The 22,263-nt window shown below is 44.6% G+C and overlaps 1 protein-coding gene across 1 annotated transcript in view; it reads left to right on the top strand.

Moving 5' to 3' along the window:
* The first annotated feature begins 4,948 nt into the window (after positions 1-4,948).
* The window catches only part of USP8 (ubiquitin specific peptidase 8), an 80,462-nt gene continuing 63,147 nt past the window's right edge, over positions 4,949-22,263 (top strand). Inside the window, exons 1-4 of the mRNA XM_073653099.1 lie at positions 4,949-5,101; positions 10,077-10,258; positions 15,721-15,865; positions 19,138-19,223. Coding sequence (XP_073509200.1) covers positions 10,155-10,258; positions 15,721-15,865; positions 19,138-19,223 — 335 coding nt within the window. The 5' untranslated portion in view covers positions 4,949-5,101; positions 10,077-10,154. The remainder of the gene's footprint in view (positions 5,102-10,076; positions 10,259-15,720; positions 15,866-19,137; positions 19,224-22,263) is intronic.

The raw sequence follows: 22,263 nt of genomic DNA, 5'->3' as shown, positions 1-22,263 counted from the left end.
ACAGCAGAGAAATATAGGTATATAACTCAGGGCCCAGCCCGTCCCCTCATCCTTCACACACGGTATGCAGACGCACGCACACACACACGCGCATGCACCCATACAATATGCAGACACACACATATACAGATACATACACATACAAGCATACATACATATTTGAACACAAATTCTTAAAAACACATAGAAAACAGACACAAACATATATGCACAGTCATACATACTGACATACACAGATACTCACATCATGCACACAGATACATTAGAAATATTTTTAATATGTGAATTTGGGAAGCTGGCAACAAGCCTCGCCCACCTGTCTCCAATCCAGCTCCTCTGGCATGTGGCTGTGCAGGGCCACTGGCGTGTTTGATGGCCATCACTTTCACAGTCACAGACTTGGCCCTGGACCATCAGGGGGGCCCACTCGCTGTCGGGGCCCAGGCAGCTCGCGCTGTTTGTTTGCCATCACTTTGCCAGACATGGCAGCGCGCAGTGCGCTGTGTCTGCTAGTAATGACGCGGCAGGGGCGACACACAAGCAAAATTATAGGTGCGGTGCTGACACTGCTGCATCATTATTAGTAGGCACAGCCACACAGAGCGCGGCCATGTCTCGGAAAGTGACGTCAATCAAACACCGCCAGCGGACCTGCACAGATGCTGGGGGAGCGCCTCAGGTCCCGACGGTGAGTGGGCCCCCCTGATGTTCCAGGGCCCCGGCACTTGCCCGGGTGCTGACGCCAGCCCTACCCATATTGTAGTAATGTCCCCATCCAGGTCTCCATATTGTAGTAATAGTAATAGTCCCTTATTGTGCTGTTCTTCACATACACATAAATGAAAAAAAAAAAAGAGTCTTCTCACCTGTCCTACATTCCCTTGGCAACCTCTTTTCTGCACATGCGGCCCACAGGCACTGTAGATCCCTTGACGATCGCGGTTCGGTCTAGGGGCCTGCCGACGTTAGTGCTTTATTTCAGTTGAATGTGCGTCCTTGAATGCACATTCAATTGAAATGTATTGCCACGCAGAGACCGGCTCTCTGCACATTAAGCCAATCAGAGGCCAGCAGCTGATGTGACGCTCGCAGCCCTACCCTGGGAAGATGGGGGTACTCGGAGCCGGGTCAGATGTTTGGTGGGTTGTAGCCGTGGCCTGGACCCGTTCCGTGCCCAGGGCCGTCACATTAAAAGGATGTAATGGGCTGACAGGGTTAGTGTTCATCGAGTGGTGAAATTGACTACGCCACCTGTGGTGTCTGGTGATGGCCACCAGCGCTGCGGCAGTCCTCTGAGGTGGGATGTAGTGGCAGCAGGAGATGGTGCTACTCCCCACAGGAGGAGCATGGCCTCAGGGCAGAGAGGCGGATGGAGGGAGTTGTAGTGGAGGAGTTCTGGTGCTGTGCGGTGCAGAAATAAAGAGACCGGAGGCCATAGGGGTAGACTTCCAGGGTTTTTACTCACGGTAGAGCATGCAGCTGCAAGGCTTCTCCCTGCTCCTCACGGGGCTCTGCGGCCACCAGGACCGGGGGTCCGACAACCTCCGAGTAATTCAGGTGCTCTAATCAGGACCCCGCACCAAAGTGTTCCTAGACTTCACCTTTAGTCCTCTCCTTGTGTGTAGAAAGGCCGGGTCTCCCTCGGGACTATGCACAGAACAAGGGCATGGGAGGCGACTCCGCTCCGTTACCCGGTGGGATCCACTGAGCCTCCGGACTTCTCCGACTGAGACATAGAGTAACAAAGTCAGATATCGGGGGCCGATACCCCTTTTGCAGCAGGAATCGCTCTGACTAGGCCAGAATAGCGAGGACAGGTGGCGTGTACAGCTCCGTCTGCATCCCCCTGGGATCCTTTTGCAGTGGAGCTAGACTCCAGGCCTTCTTGGGTAGGGACCTTGACCGGGTAGAGACAGACGCTAACTCTAACCCGCTCCTCGACTCAAGGCCAGAGTACGAGGACCGTGTCCCCATCAACTGCAGGTTCACACAGAAAGCCACATTCAGTGATGAAGATCACAATCAAAAGACCATGAGCCCAAGATGGCTGTTTATAAAATATGAATTATTAAGTGTAACTTACATGTGCATCCTCCTCCCTCACCCACTACATGGTTCCCCCTATCTTTTGGTTCCCCCATCTCCACTTATCCCGGATGGGGCAGCACACTGGTGCCTATTAGCCCCCTCTGCAGGTGGGAGAAGTGTAGTGTTGGGTGCGAAGGTGGGGTCCTGACAGTTGCACCATCCTTACCTCGAAGGAGAGATACCACACCCCATTAAAGAGGTGCAGTATACCTGTGGCGATCGAACCCCCAGGGGCGCCACACTGACATCGGCCTCTGATTGAGAGAAGACCTGAATCCTTAGAGTGTTTATATTAAACACGTTCACATATTTTCCAACCTTTCTGAATACAGTGGGACTGTTCGAAGTCTGGAGATCTGTCTTGGGAGGTCAGCTGGATCCCTGTCCTAACGTCACAGACACAGCTGAATATAATGGTGGAACACGTCCTATCTCTATGTAAAAACTGAACATCCTGCCAGGACTTTTGAGTCACCTGACAACCTCTGGTCATGTAACTGGCAGCAGGGTAGAGGAGCAGGCAAAGTGTGTGAATGTATAAATACATATATACTACAACCCTAATTCCCCAAAAGTTGGGACTTTGTGTAAAATGTAAAGAAAATAATAATGCCATCATTTGGAAAGCTTATGACCATATTTTATTCAGCACATAGAACAGATCAGAAGTTGAAAGATAGACGTTTTCCATTTCATTTGAAAAAAAAAATTTATTTAGAAATTGATGGCAGCAACACATCTCAAAAAAGTTGGGACAAAGTTAACAAAAGTAAATGGTATTAATGAAAAAACAGCTGGAGGGTCAATTTCCAACTACCGTATATACTCGTATATAAACCAACTTTTTCAGCACATTTTTTATGCTGAAAAAGCCCTCCTTGGCTTATACTCGAGTGTGAGTTCCACTTACATTGCGGCTGTGGATGGTGGGGAGCGGCGGTGAAGAGCGGGGAACAGGCAGTAGCGTTAGCCAGCTGCTGCAGCAATCACGTGCCCGCTACTAAAGAGAATGAATATTTACTCTTCTCCAATCTGTGAACAATTGCGTCTAAAAAGTGTGGAACACTTTCAGAAAAATGTTCCTCAACGTAAAATTTCAAAGACTGAATATCCCATCATCTGCAGTAGATGATATCAAAAGATTCAGAGATTCTGGAGAAATCCATGTGCACAAGGCCGACGGTCAATATTGGATGCTCGTGATCTATAGGTCCTCAGGCTGCACTGTACTTAGCGCATAGTTCACAAGCTGTATCGCCTATGGCACGGGCAGCTTACACACCTACAAAAGCACCATAAATGCTGAGCATTATATAGAGGATTTAGGACAACAAATGCTCCTATCCATACAATGTCTATTTCAGGGAAGGCCTTGTATATTTTAGCAGGACAACGTTAAACCACATAATGCATCCATCACAACATGAGCCGGCCGCCTGCAGTCCAGACCTTTCACCTATAGAAAACATTTTGTGTATTGTGAAACGAAAAATCAGGCAAAGACCCAGGCTGCGGAGCTGCTAACGTACACTATTAACCCCTTCACAACATGCGCCACACATGTACGACGCATGGCGTGTCTCCCCCTCTTGTGCGGGCTCTGGTGCAGACCCCGCACCTTTCCGGGCACATGACAGCTGATCTGTATAGCTGTCATGTGACCATAACAGCTGGGGATGGAATTGCGATCCACAGTGGCTGTTAACATGTTAGATGCCACTGTCAAACTCTGACAGGGCATTTAACATGATCGTGCCGGAAGCACGTCATTAGCTCCACCCATCGGAGCCTGTGTCACATGATCGTGGGTCGCTGATGGGTTGACATGATAACCTGGGGTCTGCAGGACACCCCTGTGGTTGTCATTGCTGGGATGCTATGAGCTCTACCCAGTGTTCGGCACTCATAGCAAGTGAGCAATTCTGCTACACACAGGCAATCAGATAATCGCAGCTTCTAGTCTCTTATGGAGACTATTGAAGCAGGTAAAAAGTAAAAAAAAATTAATCCGATTGGTAAAGTGTAACGAGAAAAAAAAACAACAAAACCCAGAATTACATATTTTTGGTCGCCACAACATTGCAATAAAATGCAATAACAGCCGATCAAAACATCGGCTCTACCCCAAAATGGTATTAATAAAATAGTCTGCTCGGCGCGCAAAAAATAAGCCCTCACCCGGCCCCAGGTCACGAAAAATGGAGACGCTACAGGTCTCGGAAAATGGTGACTTTTTTTTTAAGAAACTTTGGATTTTTTTTCACCACTTAAATAAAAAAGAACCTATACATGTTTGGTGTCTGCGAACTCGTAATGACCTGGAGAATAATAATGGCATGTCAGTTTTAGCATTCAGAGAACGTGGTAAAAATAAAAACCTCAAAAAACAACTGTGGAATTGCACTTTTTTTGCAATTTCATCCCATTTGGAATTATTTCCCCATTTTACAGTACACGATAGGGTAAAACCAATGGTGTCATTCAAAAGTACAAGTCATCCCACAAAAAAACAAGCCCTCACATGGCCATATTGGCGGAAAAATATAAAGGGTTATGGGCGGCTCTGGGAAGGAGAGGAAAAAACGAAAGGGCAAAAACGAAAAGGGCCGGGGGGTGAAGGTGAATATTCGCCCACCTATGTGTCCTCGGTCTCGCGTTTTCATCGCTGGGAGCTATGTGGTAGGAGTCAGACGCTATTCTGCTTGCAGACAGTGTGCTCTGGGGTGGAAAATGGAAACTGCTTTACGTGCAATGCAGAAATCTGCTGTTGTTTCACTTTTCAGCCATCGCAGCTGTAGGTGTCCGCAGAGTGACGCCCATCATTCCCGGTAGAGCACCGGGACTAGACACAGCGCCGCCGCAGGAGAGCACGTGCACTCGGCTGGTGACGTCATCACGTCGGCCGCTCGCTGACTCCGCAAGGAAAACAATCCGAGGCCATTTTGGCTTGTGCGGCCGCCGTCCTGTGCGTGTGCGGTGGGCGATGTCCTGGAGGGGAGCAGCCAGGGTCGCGGTAAGTCAGGAGAACTGCTCCCAAACTAAGGGGGTGTGCGGCTCAGCCTGTCGGAGTGTCGTGACATAGGGGGGAGGCCGCTGTGGTCCTGCCAGCTGTCATGTGATGTGCCAACCTATGTCGCGATGTGTGCGGAGGGATACAGCTCACTGTGCGCTATATGTAGTTAGCATTGCTGGTACATGTGCGAACCTGGTGGGGAGTGGCTGTATAGCGGGGATATCCTATATCACATGGTGCCACAGGAGGCGCTGACGTGCACTGCTCGCTGGGTGAAGAGAGGACTACAGATCCCAGCATGCCCTGGGGACTACACTGTTTACCAGCAGAATGGCTCTGCCATGTCCTCAGCTGTGGGTGACTGGTGCCTGGCACACAGTGTTGTGTGCTCTGCACGGGGTGTACGTAGTGTGTACCACACTGGCACTAACGCCAAGTGGTGCCCAGAACGTCTCCCCGCGCTACATCCTGGGCTAATGCCCCCCACACGTTGCCCATCTGCAGCTGATCCCCTCTGCTCTGCCAGTAATGTTACAGGCTCATTCACACTACTGTGTCCACCCTCTATACTGTGCCAACCACGTATACAAAGCTTTATTAGCCCCTAAATAAGGAATGAGCGCAGCGGCTGTGGCTGATTGCCCCCCACACTCCCGAGTTTGTGCAGCAGAACTATAATTTAGGCCATATTCAGTATTTTACCTCAGTATTGGTAGCCAAAATCAAGAGAGGAACAATCAGAGGAAAAGTATAATAGAAACACGTCACCACTTCTGTATTTATCACCCACTCCTGATCTTGGCTTACAAATACTGATGTAAAATACTGACGAAATACTGAACATGTGAACGTGGTCTTATGTAGAGTCTCGCGATCAGCAGAAGTGGCAGAGGTAGCGGTCCTGCTGCTTGGTTTTGCCATCCTATGGCCCCCTCCACGGCTCCTGGTGTACTGGCCTGTCTCCTGGTAGCGCCTCCAGCCTTTGGACACTACGGTGACAGACACAGAAAACCTTCTTGCCACAGCACGCATTGATGTGCCATCCTGGATGAGCTGCACTACCTGAACAACTTCTGCGGGTTGTAGAGTCCATCTCATTCTACTGACCCGCCCCCAGGGCAGTGGGGTACTCGGTGTCCGGGCCTATGGATGCTGGGGGGGAATATGTCACAGTGGCTGGCGCGGTCAACAAAAAGGGGATAGTTTTTATATGGGATTTGTAGATTGATTGTGATGCCACATGTGGTTTCTGGTAATTTGTACCAGTGCTGCTGCTGACCTCTGAGGCTGTTGATAGGCAGCTAGGATGGAACAGCTCCCCACAGGTGGAGCAGGCCTCAGGGCAGTGTAGAGTACGACGGTGGGTTGTGATGCTGGGCCTTGTTGTGCAGTTGGGATGGCGCAGCAGGAGTAACTGACAGAGATAGGGGATTCGCTTCAATACCTTTACTGGTGCGGATGTCAGGTACGATCCAGGGTACTTGGTAGGAAGGGTGCACTTCAGGACTTCTCCCCAGTGAGCGGGTATAGGGCCTCCTGGTCCGTGTCTCCCTCTCTCTAAGCTCCTGGTCAGCCTGCAACTGGGCCTAGCTTCTGTGTCGTGCTGTTCCTTCACCTGTCGCTTGGTAGTAGGACCTTCCGCTGGCAACCACTATCCCTGGGCACCGGGGCCTTCGTGGTTCCTGGTCCTGTAATGGGTTTAGCTTCAGGTCGGCCAGGGACTTGTAGTCCTCCTGGTATGCCGGTGATCCCTACTGGGTATAAAGGGAGCCTGTAGGCGCGGACCCGGTGTCCGGTTTGTGTACTCGGGGGTGAGCCTATGATGCTCCTCTGCCCCCTCAACTCCTCTCTCCTCTTCGGCCACACTCGGGGCCCTCAATACAGCAGCAGACGTGTTGCTTCTTCGCTGCTCTCAGCATCAGCACGCTCTCCTCAGACTAACTGAACCTCTGACTGCCTGGCTCCACCCTCCATATATATATCCCTATCGGGCTCCCTCTGGTGGTATGAGGTGGAAGGGTGGAGGTGTTTGTATGTAATGAGGGCCTCTTGTGGAGAAGTCCGTCCATGCACCCTTTTGGTCCTGTGGTACCTGTGAACAGCAGGGTGCCGCACTACCATGAGTGTGAAAGCACAACCAACATTCAAAAGTGACCAAAACATCAGCCAGAAAGCATTGGTACTGAGATGTGGTCTGTGGTCCCCACCTGCAGAACCACTCCTTTATTGAGGGTGTCTTGATAATTGCCAATAATTTCCATCTATTGTCGATTCCATTTGCACAACAGCATGTGAAATTGATTGTCAATCAGTGTTGCTTCCTAAGTGGACAGTTTGATTTCACAGAAGTTTGATTTACTTGGCTTTATATTCTGTTGTTTAAGTGTTCCCTTTATTTTTTTGAGCAGTGTATATACAAGTGCTCTCATATACCGCCCAGTGTAAACAGGCTGCCGAGTTACCGATGGGGAGAGAATGATCGCGCCTTCCTCGTACAGCAGGATGTTATAGGCCACACATACGCAGCAATGTGCTGCCCATCATGGTGATTTTTATGCCGGCATGAACGATCCACTCACCTGAAAGGAGCGGCCTACAGCATTGTGCACATCACAAGTTTGTGTGTGTTTAGGTGGCGGTCCTCCAGACTGCTGACCCCATAGGCTATTAGAGATGTTTTCTGGTTTCTGAAAACCATTCTGCCAGCTGCAGTTTATTTGAAAAACAAATTAATGGTGCTTTACTCCCCTGCCTCGGTCCAGTGCTGAGTGTTCACTGCTGCTCCCAGTGTCTATTATTGCCTGCAGTGCTGATGTCACACTGACAACTCTGCACCTAATAACTGAGCTCAGTGGTTCTGCCTGAGTTGACTATATGAGCTGCTGAGCACACTGTATGGCTGCAGTGTTGTTGACTTGATGTTAGCGCTGCAGGCAATAACAGACACTGGGAGCAGCGGTGGAGACTCAGCGCTGGACCTGGGAAGGGGGAGTAAAGAGTAGTGAGATTTTTTTTTTTTTCAAGCAAACTGCAGCTGGGGGACAGGTTTTATGAAACCTGAAAGCCCCATTAACGTGTATGATACCTACTGAGATAAGTATGCATGCTTGGCACAGCTTACATGCCTATTGTGGAGTCAGTAAAGGTAGCAGAGGGCACAGAAAACTTGTGTATCTGTTGTGCATGTGGGGGTGGAGAGGCTGTGTGCATGGGGTTGGAGTATCCACTATCTTGAAATTTGGGAGGTGATAGATAATCTTGCTTTGTGTTGAGTCTCTTGTATGTGCGTTGTACGGATCAGGGACGCTGTACAAGCTGCGCTTACTGAGGACTGTATTAGTGTAGATGTACAGACCGGAGCTTGTCGGATCTGGCGCTAGCACGGCTACAGAGATCAGAATGTAGAATGTGATTGTTATCTTGTCCCTCAGCTCCAGGATCCATTTCTTGGTTGGACAGGTTATACTCTGTTTCGCTATTTACTTGTATATAACACGTGTTTACGTAAAGTTTTCAGTAATTTCATGAACCTTCTACTGCATTAGATATTGAAGTCCCAATGATCTTGCTCATCTCTGGTGTAATTCACACTTAGATCATATGTGGAATCTGCAACTCGAACACTGCCCTTAAAACAGGTGAATAAAAAAAGCACATGAGTAAAACCACTGTTAAAAGATTTGTCCTCTGCTAAAATATATATATTTACATACATACTCTACTGGACCGGCACTGCTCGTATGTACTCAGTACCGTGTCACCTACCGGTCACCTGGTATAAACATGCAGTGGGTCAGGGGCTGAATGTGACCACATTCACTTTCTATCCAAATAGGAAGAAATCTATGAAGGCTGCTGCAGTGGTCACATGACCCCACCAGATGTATGAAGCCAGGAGACCCCTTTAATGGGAATCTATCAACAGGCTTTTTGCCACATATTCTGAGAGCAGCATAATGTAGAGACCGAGAAAGACCCTGATTCCAGTGATGTGTCACTTACTGGGCTGCTTGCTGTAGTTTTTAAAAAAATCATTGTTTTATCTGCAGGAGAGAGAGAAATAAGCACTAATAAACCTGTTGCCATGTAGTCGTGTGTATATGTACAGTACAGACCAAAAGTTTGGACACACCTTCACATTTAAAGATTTTTCTGTATTTTCATGACTATGAAAATTGTACATTCACACTGAAGGCATCAAAACTATGAATTAACACATGTGGAATTATATACTTCACAAAAAAGTGTCAAACAACTGAAAATGTCTTATATTCTAGGTTCTTCAAAGTAGCCACCTTTTGCTTTGATGACTGCTTTGCACACTCTTGGCATTCTCTTGATGAGCTTCAAGAGGTAGTCACCGGAAATGGTCTTCCAACAACCAAAAAAACCCCCAAAACTGTTCTTTGAACCCATCCTTATGGAGCCTAATAGTCAGTGGCCAGTCCCTCTATCAGTCAGCTGGGTTGCCCACTGATCACCGTTGCAGTCTATTTCTCGGAGTCCTCCAGAGCTCTAGATGCCCATTGTAGCAACGATTCAACATCATCTCCGAGACGGTGTTCCGAAGCATGGATCTATAGTAGAGATACATGGGTGAAATGTGCAGCACCTCAGCACCTTTTTCGCAATGTTATCGCTGCTTGAGGTCTGCAGTGGAAATGCTACACGTGGGATCGTATCCTGGAAAAGTTGTGTTACTAAGAACAATGAATAGGATATCCATAGGAGATGCATGGTGGGAATACAACCCATTGATTCTAAAAAGTAAAGAGACTGTACCATCATCACAGAAGGCCTCATTCAGATGTCCGTTATATTTGTGTATGTTCTGTCTGTGTTTTTCGCGGATATAATGGGTACCCATTGTAGTCTGTGGGGCTGTAAAGAATGCCTGCTTATATCATGCAATTCATTATTATCTGGCTCCAGTAATTATTTCATTAATATGTTTGTTCTTATTCTTTGCACAAAGGAGCTCATTGATACCAGGATGATTAGAATATCGACCTGCTGCTGATGTGAACAAAAAAGAAAGGAACCCAGGGGCACCATGCCGACAGCAGCGCCTGTACCCAAAGAGCTGTACCTTTCCACCTCCCTGGCAGAGCTTAAGAAGAAAGCTGAGGTTAAAGCGGATACATGCAGCACAAAGAAGTATGTATTTACTAGTGGTGTGGAAGCCTGTCCTGATCTGAGTTAAGTTTCACGCTCTGTTTTGAACTTTTTAGTGAAGGTTTGTTTTACCTTTTTTGTCTTCCTGAGAATTGCATCATGTTCCCGTGAGTACTAGAAGTGCTTAAAACTTTCCATTGCACAATCTGTGAAGAAATGTGCTGCAATAGATTTTGAATTAAGTATGAGATGTGTGTCCTTGTGAGGGGAAGTGTTGCTGACTTTAGGTTTGCTATATTGCGTTTTTTATTCTATGGGTGAAACTAAAATTGCAGATGCAATGCATTTCACTTTGTTGCTCCGTCTCAACTTTCTCAATCATTTGTTCAAGTGAACAAGACGGCTGGTTCATGCTCCTCGAACCACGGGCAGCATTTCTCATTCACTGGCTTTATGAGCTCAGGTATGTTTGACTCTGAAACGCTGCTGCTTTAAAGGGAGGATTATACTTTAAAAGCTGCTGGAGATTAGTCGGACAGGTGGGTCCCCGGTGGCTTCTTCACAGCCCCTTCCACCCGCTGCCCTGGATTGACAGGTCTCTGCCGGACTATACACGCATATAGGCGGAGATCTGGCTAGGGCAGCAGACGGGGAAAAGCCGTCGGGGACTCGCCTGTCCGGCTAGCCTCCAGCGTGGCTCTGGCTCCGGTGGCTTTTAAAGTATGTTTTTCTCTAACGCCACAGTGTTTCAGTGTCAAACATACCTGGCTGAGTTTATACAGCCAATGTCTAATACATGCTGCCCGTGGATTAAGCAGCATGTATCAGTTGTCAGGTTCTCTTTAAAAAGCCATTGCCGTTAAAGATTATTAGCTTTCGTGTGTGTACATGAGTGCTAACGCTTTCTGGCCATTAAAAGACTTGTATACTGCATTTTCAGCAGGTTTCCCCTCTGCAGGCTCTATCTGTAATTTACAGTTGTCTCTGAGCTGGTGGCAGAAGGCTTGCTGCTATAATGTCTCCCATACAGAACATTGAGAGATGGATTCCTGCTCTCCTATTTCTAGCCCATGTTCAGAAGTAACATGGAGGACACTGTACAGCAGTACTGTGCTCTGTAGATGTGTTTCGCTCACCCCAGAGCTTGATTTACAAGAAAGCAGCAGCGCCTGTTTGTGTTTGTTTCTTTTCCCCCAAAATAGGCTTCAGTGGACAACTGTAATGTGGCACTTCAGTGATCTTGCTCTGCTTCCCCTCTTTAGATTTTATTAGGTAGCTGTAATCTGACACCTCAGTGAGCTGGCAGTCCATAGTGTTTTGACAAAGTCTGAGTTGGGCTGTTTTTTTTTTCAGAGTGAATTGGTGAGTTCAGGAGGTAGGTTGGAGAAGTGGAGGCTCATAAGTGGATATAGAGATTTACTTCTCTGATAAGCTAGATTACAACAACAGTGACCATTTATTATTTGGAATCAGAGGATGGTGCCCCTATATATTTTTTTAAATAGCTGATGCGTGATAAACAATTGAGCTGCACACCCTCTCGATGGGTCCTATCAGCCATATGCACCATATTTTTCATAAACTGCATAATCAATTATAATTAGTTTTCTTCTAGACGAAGCTTTAACTCAACCATTTCCTTTTTTCTTCCTTTTATATACGGTAGTGTGCAGCCTTTCAAAGCTAGTTTTATCCTTTTTATATTAGTTATAATTCTTAGGTGTAGGGAAGGTTTCATAGACCTCTGAGATGAAGATTGAAGAGCTGACCCTCTTTTGGACGGTTATATTAAATAAACTACATTTCTGAATATACTTTGTGGTCCAAAAGTAGGTATAAAAATGTTGCAACATTGATGGAAGACATTTCAAGCACTTGAGGTTCATTTACACAAGCAGATAATACCGTAATTGTTTAAACGATGAACAATGCAATCGTAACTCACGACAAGCAAACTATGTCAGACAAGTGTTTATACAGGATGAGAATCGTCAATGAAATGGCGGAGTATCGATCGGTACATCATAACCTCGTGCACTGCATTCACACACAGATAATCTGAAGTGATAATTATCTCAAATACATGAATTCATAAAGAATTGTTCAAACTTTTCTGTTGATACTGTACAAAACATTAAAGGGGTGGGGCGAAACCAAAGTCTTAATTTAATCCTAAATGTCTATCTACTGTAATCTAATCCTGTATCTAATCTGCTTTAACCCCTTACAGACATGACATACTGGTACTTTATATGCCGACTCCATGACTTTAATGTAGTTTCGCACGCTGAGCACACATCTTTCCCAGCACATGATGGTAGATTTTCCCTCAGCTTTTAAATCTGGTTGTCAATCTCTGACAGCAAGGTCTAACACGCGCCGGCAGGGTGAAGCGTCATTCCATGTGGCAATCGGTGCACCCGTGAAGTGACCGAGGGGCACCAATGGTTTGTCATGACAGCTGGGGGTCTGCTGAGGACCCTCGATGCCTGTCATTATGATCCTCTTGTGAAAGCTGACCCGTGTTCATAGGAGATCATGATTTTAGCTATACTTATAGCACTGCTATGTATAGCACAAGCCATCAGACAGATGATCACAGATTCAAGTCCCCTATGGGGACTATTAAATACAGTAAAAGGTGAAGAAAGAATAAAAATCACAAGTTCAAATCACCCCCCTTTTGCCCCATTAAAAAGAAAATGATTAAAGAAAATACACATAATTTGCTATTGCTGCGTTCGTGAAAGTCCGATCTATCATAATATAAAATAAATTTATCCGATCAGCAAATGGCTTAATGGGGGGGAAAAACTCTTAACGCATAATTACGTTTTTGGCCTGCCTCATCATTGCAGTAATAAGCGATCAAAACATCGCATTACCCCAAAATAGTATCAGTAAAAAACGTCCACTCAGGCCGCAGAAAATAAGTCATCACACAGCCCCAGATCCTGAAAAAATGAAAGCGTTACGGGTCTCGGAAAATGGTGACACAAAAAAAAGGTTTTTTGTTTACTAATCTCTATTATTTTTTTTTTACCACTTAAATGAAAAAAAGAATGCATGTTTGAAATCTAGTGTATTCGTACTGACCTGGAGAATCATATTGGCAGGTCAGTTTTACCATATAGTGAACATTGTAAATAAAAAAAAAAACAAAAACAATTGTGAAATTGCACTTCTTTTGTAATTTCAACGCACTTGGAATTTTTTCCCCGCTTTCCTGTGCATCACATGAAAAAATGAATGGTGTAATTTAAAAGTACAACTTGTCCCGCAAAAAACACGTCCTCTTACGGCTGTGAGGACAGAAAAATAAAGTTATGGCTCTTGGAAGAAGGGGAGGAGAAAATGGACAATGGCCACAGCATAAAGGGGTTAATTAAAAATTCCTTACTGTTCCCACCTCTACTCTATCCTCGTTGCTTTTTTTTTTTTTTTTTTTATAAATCTTTCGTTTTGATGTTTTGTTTGAGAATTACCAGTGCATGCTGGGATACTCAAATGGGACGTCATCTGGGGGCAGAGGCTGCGGTCATTGCCGCAGCTGCGTTCCCCACTCGGAAACAGTGTCATCAGTGACGCCCATTTCAGGGGCTGGGCTAGTCCCTGCTCTACTGAGCATGCGTCTGCTGTCAATTCCAACTCATGCTCCGTATGTGCTATATGCTTATGGCTTGCTCCCACTTGCGATTAAATCGGACAAATGCAATCCGATAAAAAATCGGATTGCATTCGGCCCAATGTTAATCAATGATTCTGTGCTCATATGCATTTTTTTTCAGCTCCGATCGAATTGAGATCAGATTGAATAAAAACCGCAGCATGCTGTGATTGCATGCAGAGTTCAGATCGCACACACCCATATAAGTCTATGGGCGCGTGTGAAACATTGCGCTGCACTCTGATATCACCCTAGTGCACTGCTATTCCCACAGATGCCCGCAACAGAGGAGATGGAGAAATTACTTTCTCGGTCTCCTCCACAGCTGTGGTGCGATCCTCTCATGCGAGAGGATCAGAGTGCACAGAGCACTGACACTCGGATCACTCATGCAGCAGAGCAGGAGCCGAGTGTCATTAGCATATTCCATCGGATGCTCTCACGCGAATGTGTCTCCGGCCTTACAGTGCTATATTTCCTTTGAGTGCGCAGTGACTGTGCATTCCTTCTCTGGCTTGAATGAGTAGCGACGAGCTGGCAAGAACGCATGTTCAATAGAGCGGGGACTGGACCAGCCGCTGAAACGGACGTCACTGATGGCGAACATGGGACTCCTACTCGATTCCAAAAGAGACAGATATTGACTACTGCTAGGTACGACCAGGACACATTTAAGATGGACTGCGATGAACTGGAAGTTGTAAAGGTCTTCAACCTACTAGGATCAATGATCACTCAAGATTCATTAATGACATCGGGCGTCAGTAGGAGAATAGCTGTAGGCAAATCAACAGTCAAGTCACTGGACAAGGTCTTCAAATCGAGGAACATTTCACTGCCGATGAAGATATGGCTCATACATAGTCTGGTCTTTTCTTTAGTAACATATGGATGCGAAACCTGGATGATAAAGAAACAAGACAGAAGAAGAATCCATGCCTTCAAAATGTGGTGTTGGAGAAGGATGTTATCAATGCCATGGATGGCAAGAAGATTAAATAAATTAATTTTGGAACAAATCAACGCAGACATGTCACTGGAAGCAAGAATCGCCAAGCTGTGACTTGCCTACTTTTGTCACAACATACGAAGAGAGCAATCACTGGAGAAGGACATCATGTTGTGAAGAATAGAAGGAACAAGGTGAAGAGGAAGACTCATCAACCCAATGGCTTGATGCACTCAAGATAACAGCGGAGAAGGTCCACCAGGGTCGTCTTATCTAGGATTGCACAAGATCGATCTTCCTACATGGCTTTCATCCATCAAGTCGCCATGGCTCGAGATCGAGCTGAAGGCCATTAAATAATAATTATAATAATGGCTTCAGACATTGGCAGGTAGTTGTCCTACTGTCAGAACGTGCTGGAAAACCTGTAACTAATCAGGGTGAAGTAAATCTCTGAACTACTTGTACAATTCGATGGGAAATCCATCACGGCCAGGTGCCTCATTTGCCATCACTGCCACAGCCTCCTGTAGTTCTTCTGGTGCAGCCTCTAGCCAGTCTCTCTCTTCCTGGGACAAAATCTGTAGTGTAATCTTATTGAAATAAGTGGCAACTTCAACCTAAAAACATAAATGAGCATAAAAGTCTCAAAAGACAGAGTGCACTCTACCAACATACAAAGAGTGTCCAAGTGGGGCCTAATAGAAGTCCCACAGGAAACCCCCTCCTGAGCCTTTGCAATAGTCGCAAGCAGGTGCCCCACCCTCTCCTTATAATACATTTGCTTAGCAGAAAAAATGGTTATCAGCAGCTGCTCAGTGTTCTCTTTCTATATTTGCCTGTCAAACACGGTTCTATCTTGTTAATATACATTTATTTTTTATTCAGCTATGTCTCCACTGCCTGCAAGATCTTTCAGAAAGCAGAGGAATGCAGACTTGACAGAGATGAAGAGAAAGCTTACGTCCTCTATATGAAGTTCTTGTATGTATTTGAACTTGTTAAAAAAAGGTCGGATTTCAAGCAAAACCAGGTATAGTGTTTTTAAAGGTTTATTTTACAGGTAGTCTAAGGACTCTTCTACCAGATCTGTACTGTGCACCCAAAGAATTTTGCCCTGAACCTTTGTGTCTCAGCAGAGTAAAAGTGTCTGCTGCATTGTATGTGGTATTGGTGCGGCACTGTACCCGGCTTACAGGTTGCCTAGGTCTGCTGCTGTGCTGTGTACACTATAACTCTTTTACTGTGTATTGCTACTTGTAATGTTATTTGTGACCAATGTAGCCACTGTTTGCAGTTTTGTATGGTCTGTAATCCTAAATGAGGTACAGTTAGGTCCATATATAGTTGGACAGAGACAACATTTTTCTAATTTTGGTTCTAGACATTACCACAATGAATTTTAACCAAAACAATTCAGATACAGTTGAAGTTCAGACTTTCAGCTTTCATTTGAGGGTATCCACATTAAAATTGGATGAAGGGTTTAGGAGTTTCAGCTCCTTAACATGTGCCACCCTGTTTTTAAAGGGACCAAAAGTAATTGGACAGATTAAATAATTGTAAATAAAATGTTCATTTCTAGTACTTGGTTGAAAACCCTTTGTTGGCAATGACTGCCTGAAGTCTTGAACTCATGGACATCACCAGATGCTGTGTTTCCTCCTTTTTGATGCTCTGCCAGGCCTTCACTGCGGTGGTTTTCAGTTGCTGTTTGTTTGTGGGCCTTTCTGTCTGAAGTTTAGCCTTTAACAAGTGAAATGCATGCTCAATTGGGTTGCGATCAGGTGACTGACTTGTCTATTCAAGAATATTCCACTTCTTTGCTTTAATAAACTCCTGGGTTGCTTTGGCTTTATGTTTTGGGTCATTGTCCATCTGTAGTATGAAACGACAACCAATCAGTTTGGCTGCATTTGGCTGGATCTGAGCACACAGTATGGCTCTGAATACATCAGAATTCATTCGGCTTCTTCTGTCCTATGTCACATCATCAATAAACACTAGTGACCCAGTGCCACTGGCAGCCATGCATGCCCAAGCCATCACACTGCCTCAGCCGTGTTTTACAGATGATATGGTATGTTTTTCTCTTTCCATCATTCTGGTAGAGGTTGATCTTGGTTTCATCTGTCCAAAGAATGTTCTTCCAGAACAGTGCTGGCTTTTTTAGATGTTTTTTAGCAAAGTCCAGTCTAGCCTTTTTATTGTTGATGCTTATGAGTGGCTTGCACCGTGCAGTGAACCCTCTGTATTTACTTTCATGCAGTTTTCTCTTTATGGTAGATTTGGATATTGATACGCCTACCTCCTGGAAAGTGTTGTTCACTTGGTTGGCTGTTGTGAAGTAGTTTCTCTTCACCATGGAGATTATTCTGTGATCATCCACCACTGTTGTCTTCCGTGGGTGCCCAGGTCTTTTTGCATTGATGAGTTCACCAGTGCTTTCTTTCTTTCTCAGGATGTACCAAACTGTAGATTTTGTCACTCCTATTATTGTAGCAATTTCTCGGATGGGTTTTTTCTGTTTTTGCAGCTTAAGGATGGCTTGTTTCACCTGCATGGAGAGCTCCTTTGACCGCATGTTTACTTCATAGAAAAACTTTCCAAATGCAAGCACCACACCTCAAATCAACTCCAGGCCTTTTATCTGCTTAATTGAGAATGACGTAACGAAGGGATTGCCCACACCTGTCCATGAAATAGCCTTGGATTCAAATGTCCAATTACTTTTGGTCCCTTTAAAAACAGGGTGGCACATGTTAAGGAGCTGAAACTCCTAAGCCCTTCATTCAATTTTAATGTGGATACCCTCAAATGAAAGCTGAAAGTCTGAACTTCAACTGTATCTGAATTGTTTTGTTTAAAATTCATTGTGGTAATGTCTAGAACCAAAATTAGAAAAATGTGGTCTCTGTCCAAATATATATGGACCTAACTGTATTTGTATAAACATTGTAAGAGATTTATCAATATTGTCTTAATAATTGTAAGGAAGGTGCAAAAAGTGTCAAGATCATGTAATCTATTTGGTACAAACTGCAGAATTTTGATGCAGTTTGTTTATTAAATCTCCGTGTTTAAAGGGAACTTGTCACTCGGTTTTCCCTATATAAAGTAGGGCGTCTCTGGTCTTGTTCCAGCACCTCCTTTCTTCTTCCAATCGCCGTCCTCCTTCTCTACTTTGTGTGGATGATGCGTCCCATGTCTTCCACACACTCTTGCGCAGGCGCACTTCTCTCAGCCCTGCTGAGGGCAGAGAAAAGCACTAAAGTGCGCATGCGCTGGCTTTACCTACGGGAAATTGGTGCTCTTTTACCTTTTCCTGCGCATGCACATTACAGTACTTCGCTCTGCCCTCGGCAGTGCTGAGAGAAGTGCGCCAGCGCAGGAGCGCGATGGAGGACACTGGATGACGTAGGTTGCATCATGCACATGAAGCAGGGAAGGAGGATTGTGATAGTAAGAAGAAAGGAGGCGCCAATTCAAGACCAGAGACGCCCATCAGACCAAACCGAGCCATAGGCAAGTATAATAAAAGCTATTTTATGTGTTATACAGAGCACATTGAGGACTTGTATACAGAATTCTAGTATGTTGTACATGAGGGCTTACAGGGACTGGGCTTACATTTTATGGGGAAAACCTGGTTACCAGTTCCCTTTAATACTAATTAAAGGAGTCTGATTTCTGGATACCGGCATCAGTCCCAGTTCTGACTTGAATTCGACAAGGAGAACTTGTTGTATAGGTGAAAGGGGATGGTTAACTGGCTCTTTTTGGTAGCTAAGCCAGTCCCATTTTCTGCCTGTGTTAGCTAGCTGGGACAGAAAATGTAGCTGGCTTAGAAATTGAACTGAGCCAATTATCCAGCCCCCTTTGGCCCGCCCTGCACTGGTCACAAGCCTGCAATGGAAACCTTTTCTTATTTGTACATTAGCTGGAAGTGGGGTTGCCCTGCTGAGGCTGGTGTCTGGAGATCAGAACACCTTTGATAACAAGTATATTAATAATTCTATATATTTATGCTTCAGACCTTTTAGATATGATCAGTACTCCTAACATAGTAACATAGTTTTTAAGGTTGAAGGCAGGCTAAGTCCATCTAGTCCAACCCATAGCCTAACTTGTTGATCCAGAGGAAGGCAAAACAAAACCCATGTGGCAAACACTAAGCTCCACATTGGGGAAAAAAATTCCTTCCCGACTCCATACGATTTCTATAATCACTGCCTGCTGACAAGTTGCACCATTAATATATGCAGTAATAGATGCAGCACTCACAGACGGACTATTTAATTCTAGGACTACTTTAAATCCTTACTTGGACCTAGCACCATCTTAAAATCAGTTGAAGAAGCAGAAAAGCTTTCGAAAAGTCTTAAGAACCGGTAAGTGTGCTGTGACTATTAAGTAGCAATTGAGAGAAAATGTTTTTTTTTTTTTTAATGTTTGTTCCACTTTCAAGAAATTAGACTCCAAATACTCTAAAATACCTAAAAATAAAAAAAAAATAGGTTTCATATAAGTAACTGGTGCTCATGTAGAATTGTATGCAGTTGCTTTTTTATAAAATATACAATAATGTCCATTACAGCAGAATGACGGCATATAGTATTGCCAGATAATCACCCACGTGTATTTCCAAGGAATTCTCCTATTTCCACAAGTTCAGAGTTTGCAGAGATGCTGCTGTCAGTTACCTCCGCTGTAGAGATGTTTTGGGTCACATCCCTTTCTCAAGCTTGTGGTTTCCTAGTTCATTATGGGTTTAAATCAGGGGTGGGCAATTAGTTTTCCAGAGGGGCCACATGAGACACCTTGACTGTTGTGGAGGTCCAAACCAATAGGCTGAAATTAAGATTAACACTTTTTTTTTTTTACATTAATTGTATCACTTAATATTGAGAAGTATGTATGCTGACATCTCCCTATATACCGTCTGAGCGCACACACAGCCCCACTATAAATCATAAAAGCCGACATATGGTCCCCTACATACAGTATGAGCCCCATCGTAGCCCCTTATATACTGTGAGCCCCACGTAGCCTACCCATATACAGTGTGAGCATCCACATAGCCCCTATATACATTGATCATACATTCATCATAGCCCCCTATATACAGTATGAGCCTCATCATAGCCCCCTATATACAATGAGGCCCCCACATAGCCTATCTATATACAGTATTGGGCACCCACATAGCCTCTATATACAGTATAAGCCCACAAATAGCCCCCCCCTGTATACAGTAGGAGCCCCTACATGGCCCCCCTGTATACAGTGTGAGCACCCATATAGCCCCCTTGGATACAGTATGAGACGCCACATAGCCTCTCTACATACAATATAAGTCCCGACAGAGCTCATATTAATATATCCAATACTAAACATAGAAGAGTTATGCTAAAACAACTGTTGCTAGACATTTTTTGAACACTGACATCGGCAGTGTGAACTGAGGTGGCTGATATTAGAGGAGGCAGGGATCAACATGAAGTGGAGGTCTTGCTATTGAAAAAGGAATTGTTGCTGGATATATATGCTGCATTAAATTAGCCCTAGAGGTTTAAATAAAAAATGTGTTAAAAAAAATAAATGATAACAATTGTAAATGGTGTTTTTTTTTCTGTTTTGTTCTGTCAACATATACTATGTTTAGTATTAGATATTATTATGAGCTATTCTATAAACAGTAACGATAAGATGTGAGATATATGCAGTTGAAACCAGAAGTTTACATACACTATATGAAGACACATTTGCATGTTTTTCTCAATATCTGACATAAAATCAGAGTAATCCTTTCCCGTTTTAGGACAATTAGGATTACCATAATTTTTAATATTTGCCAAATGCCAGAATAATGAGAGAGCGAGAGAGTGAGAATGTTTTAAGGCATTATTATTACTACAAAGTCAAAAGTTTACATACCCTAAGATTACTATGCCTTTAAACAATTCTGGACTGCCCATATGATGATGATATGTGTTTGGAAGCTTCTGATAGTTTTTTTGGCAACATCTGAGTTAATTAGACACACCTGTGGATGTATTTTAATGCACACCTGAAACACACTGCTTCTTTGTGTAGCATCATGGGAAAGTCTAAAGAAATTAGCCAAGATATTAGGAAGAGAATTGTGGATTTGCACAAGTCTGGCTCATTTTTGGGTACAATTTTAAAAAAGGGAGAAGGCTGGAAGTCTAACACCATCCCAGCTGTTAAACACGGGGGTGGCAGCATCATGTTGTGGAGTTGTTTTGCTGCAGGAGGGACTGGTGCACTTTACAAAATAGATGGCATCATGAGAAAAGAAGATTATGTGGCAATACTGAAGCAGCATCTCAAGACATCAGCCAGGAAGTTAGAGCTTGGGTGGAAATGGGTCTTCCAAATGGACAATGACCCGAAGCATACTGCCAAAATGGTAAAGGGGCTTAAGGATAACAAAGTCAATGTTTTGGAGTGGCCATCACAAAGTCCTTATCTCAATCCTATTGAAATTTTATGGGCAAAGCTGAAAAGGCAGGTGCGAGCAAGGCGACCTACAAACCTGAATCAGTTCAGCAGTTTTGTCAGGAGGAATGGGCCCAAATTCCGAGCAACTATTGTGAGAAGCTTGTGGAAGGATATCCCAACATTTCTGGCTTGGGGAAGAATCAACAACAAGTGGGACACAATCGTGACGTGGAACGAAATTTATTGGATATTTTAAACTTTTTTAACAAATTAAAAACTGAAAAGTGGGGCGTGCTCTATTATTCGGCCCCTTTACTTTGAATGCAGCAAACTCACTCCAGAAGTTCAGTGAGGATCTCTGAATGATCCAATGTTGTCCTAAATGACTAGTAATGATAAATAGAATCCACCTGTGTGTAATAAAGTCTCCGTATAAATGCACCTTCTCTGTGATAGTCTCAGGGTTCTGTTTCAAGTGCAGAGAGCATCATGAAGACCAAGGAACACACCAGGCAGGTCCGAGATACTGTTGTGGCGAAGTTTAAAGCCGGATTTGGATACAAAAAGATTTCCCAAGTTTTAAACATCTCAAGGAGCACTGTGTAAGTGATCATATTGAAATGGAAGGAGTATCAGACCACTGCAAATCTACCAAGACCCGGCCGTCCCTCTAAACTTTCATCTCGAACAAGGAGAAGACTGATCAGAGATGCAGCCAAAAGGCCCATGATCACTCTGGATGAACTGCAGAGATCTACAGCTGAGGCGGGAGAGTCTGTCCATAGGACAACAATCAGTCGTACACTGCACAAATCTGGCCTTTATGGAAGAGTGGCAAGAAGAAAGCGATTTCTCAAAGATATCCATAAAAAGTCTCATCTGAGGTTTGCCACAAGCCACCTGGGAGACACACCAAACATGTGGAATAAGGTGCTCTGGTCAGATGAAATCAAAATCAAACTTTTT

This window comes from Phyllobates terribilis, unplaced genomic scaffold (assembly GCF_046119375.1).
Source record: "Phyllobates terribilis strain yellow unplaced genomic scaffold, ASM4611937v1 Scaffold_11__3_contigs__length_659146591, whole genome shotgun sequence".
Classification (NCBI taxonomy): Eukaryota; Metazoa; Chordata; class Amphibia; order Anura; family Dendrobatidae; genus Phyllobates; species Phyllobates terribilis.
Note: the sequence above shows the minus strand (reverse complement) of the source record. Positions and strands in the feature narration are given on the sequence as shown.